Source organism: Babylonia areolata, chromosome 23 (assembly GCF_041734735.1).
Source record: "Babylonia areolata isolate BAREFJ2019XMU chromosome 23, ASM4173473v1, whole genome shotgun sequence".
NCBI lineage: Eukaryota > Metazoa > Mollusca > Gastropoda > Neogastropoda > Buccinidae > Babylonia > Babylonia areolata.
Genome location: NC_134898.1, coordinates 30,897,816 through 30,903,466, shown reverse-complemented (window position 1 = coordinate 30,903,466; position 5,651 = coordinate 30,897,816). Strand labels below are relative to the sequence as shown.

The 5,651-nt window shown below is 41.2% G+C and overlaps 1 protein-coding gene across 1 annotated transcript in view; it reads right to left on the bottom strand.

Annotated features, from left to right (window-relative positions):
• Nucleotides 1–2,459: 2,459 nt before the first annotated feature.
• The window catches only part of LOC143297639 (phosphatidylinositol phosphatase PTPRQ-like), a 91,725-nt gene continuing 88,533 nt past the window's right edge, over nucleotides 2,460–5,651 (bottom strand). Inside the window, exon 36 of the mRNA XM_076610058.1 lies at nucleotides 2,460–3,762. Within this exon, the coding sequence (XP_076466173.1) occupies nucleotides 3,680–3,762 (83 nt within the window). The 3' untranslated portion in view covers nucleotides 2,460–3,679. The remainder of the gene's footprint in view (nucleotides 3,763–5,651) is intronic.

Genomic DNA, 5,651 nt, shown 5'->3' with positions numbered 1-5,651 from the left:
TATATCTTTATAAGTCGTAATGTATAAAATAAGCGACTGTTTTTTTGTTTTGTTATTTTGCTGTTGTTGTTTTTTTTGTTGGTTTTTTTTTCGTTTTTTGTTTTTTGTTTGTTTGTTTGTTTGGGTTTTTTGGGGTTTTTTTTTTTAACGCAGACAGATGTATTGCAGACCGTTCTAGGTGTATTATGACAAGACAACTTAATACACTATTTTATTACAAAGTTCCATTTTCACACGCACACACACACTACACTCACATGCTTACACAAGCGTTTCAGCTTTGATGCACATTCTCACGCAAAAGCACGCCCCTCTCACCATTTTCCTACACACAGGCTTATATGATCCCCCCTCCCTTCCCTCCCACTTGTCCCTTTCTCCCCCTCCCCCCCCCCCCCGCCTCTCTCTCTCTCTCTCTCTCTCTCTCTCTCTCTCTCTCTCTCTCTCTCTCAATTACCATTCATGTATCCATGACTATAATATGCATACTGTACTGATATAATGATTCCCCCTTTGTTTATGTTACTGTTTCCCCTTTGAGGGCTGCATGAAAAAAAAGTATTACTTTGCTTACTCTGTTACCCTCAGATGCAATTCTCTCTCTCTCTCTCTTTACTCTCTCTGTCTCTTTCTCTCTCTATCTGTCCCCTTATATCACTCACCTCTTAGTCTCCTCTTTAGTATTGTAAATGTCAAATTACCATTCATGTATCCATGACTATAATATGCATGCTGTACTGATATAATGATTCCCCCTTTGTTTATGTTACTGTTTCTCCTTCGAGGGCTGCATGAGAAAAAAGCATTATTTTGCTTATGCATTACCCTCAGAAAATAAAATTTATTCAGTTATTCAATGTATTTATTCTCTCTCTCTCTCTCTCTCTCTCTCTCTCTCTCTCTCTCTCTCTCAACAGGTACGGAGCAGGGTAAAGTGTGTGTGTGTGTGTTGGGGCTCGTGTACGTTTATGTGTATTTGATTGTGCTTTCATATATGTGAAACTGCATGTTTGGTGCATATCTGTTATGCATATGTGCGTGTATGTGTGAATGTGTGTCTGCATGTTTTACATTTATTTGCTTATTTATCATCATTGTTGTGTTTTTTATTTATTTTATTTTATTTTATTTATGTATTTATTTATTTATTTTATTTATTTATTTATTTATTTATTTTTCTTTATTTATTCTATTTTATTTTTTTTTATTTTTTTTATTTTTTTTTTTTTTGTACGCTTATAGTTGACTTCATTTAGTTTTTGCGCCTTATAGATATTATTATTAGTAGTAGTTCCTTTTTATGTATTTATTTATTTATTTATTTTTTATTTTATTTTATTTCTTATTATTTCTTTTTTAATTTGTTTTTGTTTTGTTTCTTTGTTTTTTGGTTTTTTGTTTGTTTGGTTTTTTGTTTGTTTGTTTTTCTCAAGGCCTGACTAAGCGCGTTGGGTTACGCTGCTGGTCGGGCATCTGCTTGGCAGATGTGGTGTAGCGCATATGGATTTGTCCGAACGCAGTGACGCCTCCTTGAGCTACTGAAACTGACATGGATTTCTCAACAGGCTGTCAAGCGTGACCGCGTATGACGATTTACAGAGATTACGGGAAATAACTCTGTAAAAGAATTCGTCCGTCCCTGACCGATGCAAGTTATATCCCATTTTAAAAAAAATCGTCGATGTCGATCATGTCTCACAATGTTTCCAGGCTGAAGAACGTGGTGTGTGTGTGTGTGTGTGTGTGTGTGTGTGTGTGTGTGTGTGTGTGTGTGTGACAACAGGTCTGGCAGCAGAACGTTCACACTGTGGTTTGCACTGGCTGACAAAAACCATGGAGAGGTGGCCTTGTGGCAACTTCTCCACGACTGGGAAGCGAGTGCACAAGGGTTCGAGTCCGATAATAGGGGAGGCCAGGACTTTTACTCCTTCCCTCCACTATTTGGTCTGGGTGCTAGTCCTCCGGATAAGATATAAAACCGTGTATGGCATGTTTGTTTTTTTGTTTGTTTTTTTAGCGCAAGTAACAGAACCAACGGCATCAAAAAGGGTGTCAAACAAATGTTCGGAAAGACCCACGTTGGTAGTGAGCCAAACACTTACGGGCAGAAAAAAAACAACAAACAAACAAACAAACAGTGGCACTGCATATTGGCAATGCGTTCTTCTCGGGTAGTTTTGGAGACGGCACAAGTGAGTCCTTCTAAATTAACCATTCGTGTTTGTATAGGGAAAACAAAAACCACACACACAGACATACACATAGTCACACAGAAACACACACACCACGCACACACACACACACACACACACACACACACACACACACACACACACACACTGAGCTAGGGTAATGTACAGCATTCAGACACGAAAATAAGGAAAACACAAGAAAGTTCCATGGTTTTATTCTTCCTCTCTGTGTGTGCAGGCGCGCGCGCGCGCGTGTGCGTGTGTGTGTGTGTGTGTGGGGGGGGGGGGGGGGGTGGCTGTGTGCATGTATGTGTGTGTGATTGTGTCTATGTGTGTGCATGTGGCTGTGTATATGTGTGTGGGATGGGGGGTGGGGGAGGGGAGAGGGGGAGGAAGGCAGTTACAGTTTCCATGTCTACACAGGTGAAACAGTGACAGTTTGCTTGTCTGAACAGGCAAGGCAGTTGCGGTTTATATGTCTATACAGGTGAAACAGTGATAGCTTACACAGGTGAGACAGTGACAGTTTTCATGTCTATACCGGACAGACAGTGACAGTTTTCATGTCTATACCGGACAGACAGTGACAGTTTTCATGTGCATACAGGTGAGACGGTAACAGTTTACACGTCCATGTGGATGGCCAACACAAAAAGCTCTTGTTGATACATTAATTCAGTACCATTCCGGCACACGAAGTTTACAAAAATACAGACTGTAGTAAAGATGCACCAGTTTACCTCTCGGATCTCAAGTTAGGACGCAACACGACTTCTACAGGTACGCGTTCCTAAATTCGGCAGCGATACAACCATTCAACGTCTAAAGATGATGAAACAGTCTGACATTCCATGCATCTGGCGTAAGTTTCCTAACAACTAGCTGCAATTTTAGCACAAATGAAATCACTTCAAGCACGCCTGAATGATAATAATAATAATAATAATAATAATAATAACAATAATGGACATTTGTTGAGCGCTTTTCTCCCTTAAAAAGAGCTCAAAGCGCTTTACGATAAACATCAAACACACACACGCGCGCGCGCGAGCAATAACTCACATAAGAAAGAAGAAGAAAAATAATGATTTAGCGCATAATAATATAAAACATATTCAGAGACTACGTGTATTACATAATTACACACACACACACACACACACACACACACACACACACACACACACACACACACACACAACCAAAGAGAGAGAGAGAGAGAGAGTTTGCATGGCTTATAATTGAAAAGGTATGCAAGGTCTATGGATAGGCGTTTTCCAAAAGATGTGTTTTCAGACCAGTTTTGAAAGTTTGAAATGAAGAAGAGTGGCGAAGATCGTGAGGTAAACTGTTCCAGACATATGGAGCTGAATACGAAAAGGAAGAATCACCGAAGGATCGGGTTTTAACACGGGCAGCAAGTAGCCGCCGTGAACCGGAAGATGATCTGAGTTGTCGACAGGGTGTGAAGGTTTGAATCAATTCTCTCAGATACTCAGGAGCAGCACCCAAAATGGAGTTGAAGGTGAGAATTGCAACTCTGTACTGAATGCTGGCAGAAATTGGTAACCTGTGGAGAGAACGCAGAAGATGAGTGATATTGTCAGTCCTTTTGGTTATACAGACTAATCTTCCTCCTGCAATCACACCTGGTTCCCACACCTGCTGCCAGACGGGATCCAGTGTCAGCACCAACAGTTCCAGGTGCAGCCACCTGGGTCCCTGTCACACCTGTGGCAGCGGGTCCAGGTCACTGAGGTCTCACAGCCCTGTGGCGTTGCGCTTGGCATTGTCCAGTGTTTCGTAGTGGCTGCTGTCCTCAACTGACCAACACACAGGCAGCAGATCGGTTGGCTAAGATATTATACATGCATCATCCAAACGACTGACTAGCTCATACACCCATTATCTAACTTATCCGCAGGTGTGCACATTGCTTGCATGTTCCTTCGTCAAAATTACCAAAAAAAGTATTTTATGCAAGAAATTTATTTCCGCTTTTATAATGTTTTAATGTCATGGAGTGTTTTCAAGGAAAAAACCAGAGATTAGTTCACAGCAAACATGGACAGTCCTGTTACTCATGAAGAAACGTATATGACTGCCACGTCTTACTGATTACAACTGATCTCCGCCATTTATGAGGAATAGCATATGACTTGGAATATCAATACAATAAATTCCAGTTTTTACAACCCATGAAATTGCTACTGATAAGGTATATAATATGTCTGACACAAACATGATGCATAGCAACATCACTTCAGGAAAGAACCGCCGGGCAACGTCCTGGAAATTGGATGTCTGCACCCCATAAACATTCCGTGGGACTGCCACAAGGATTTCCGCTCTCCCCAGTCCTATACAACGTCTGGACGAAATGACTTGCAAATCTTAAAAATAAAAAGTATAAAAAAGAGTAGCCCGTGTGCTCACTCTAGCGGACGATAGCCCAGTCTTCAGGGAACTACAACCGTCCAGAAACAATTGAATAATATCACCCAGTGGTGCCAGGACACGGGATGTTCCATCAATCCAACGAAACCCGAAACGTTACCACGCACTCTCAACAATAAAACTGAGCAAGTCATCACCAGCTGTCTCATCGATGGAACAGAGATCGAGGACACTGAAAGTCTACTCAGGAATACAGTTCGACAGGATGCTGACCTTCAGAAAACATACTGCAAACAATGTTTTGAAATACAGAGAGTCTTTCATACTTAAAGGCAATGGCAGAAACATGCATTGAATAAGGCCACCTCTTCCGGCTTTATCAATCACTAGTTCTCAGTGTAACTATGGACTACAGCTGACAACACTTTCTCAAAGCAGGCTCCTGAAGTTAGAAAGAATTCAAAATGAAGCGATGAGACTGATCCTGGGAACAACGAAAGACACTCTTTCTGAGACCACGTGATACCTGCTTGACCCTCCTTCATTGCAGACCAGACACAAATTAGAGCAGGTTATATTGCTTATTTCAGAGGGCCATAAAACCTTCAAATCCCACTACTGGATGCTGTGAAGGAACAAAAAGACAGCCGTCTAGGAGCCGAAGATGATGGATGGCCAAGAGAGAAAACACCATTTGAATTGTATGCCAGCTACAATACCTGAAAAAAACAAAAGAATATGAAGAATACCCACAACATCTCTAACACCTCATCAATACAATCATATCGCTCACTCTGAGAAGGAATCCATACGCGTGCCTTCAAATCAACAAGCAAGGATTCCGACTGACACTATGAACCTTGTACAAAAAGTTGAAAGTGGAATGGGGAGGACAAAGAAGTATGATTCAATGCACAAAATCCATTATTGTGCAAAAGCTGGACATGCAAATATGAACGAGCCGTCTTGCTGGTAGCGCAACTAGAACGAGTGGACTACATCTGGGTAGATCTGAGATATTAAGGAAAGTAAGAGAGTACCTAAAAAAGCAAGTACGAGGCC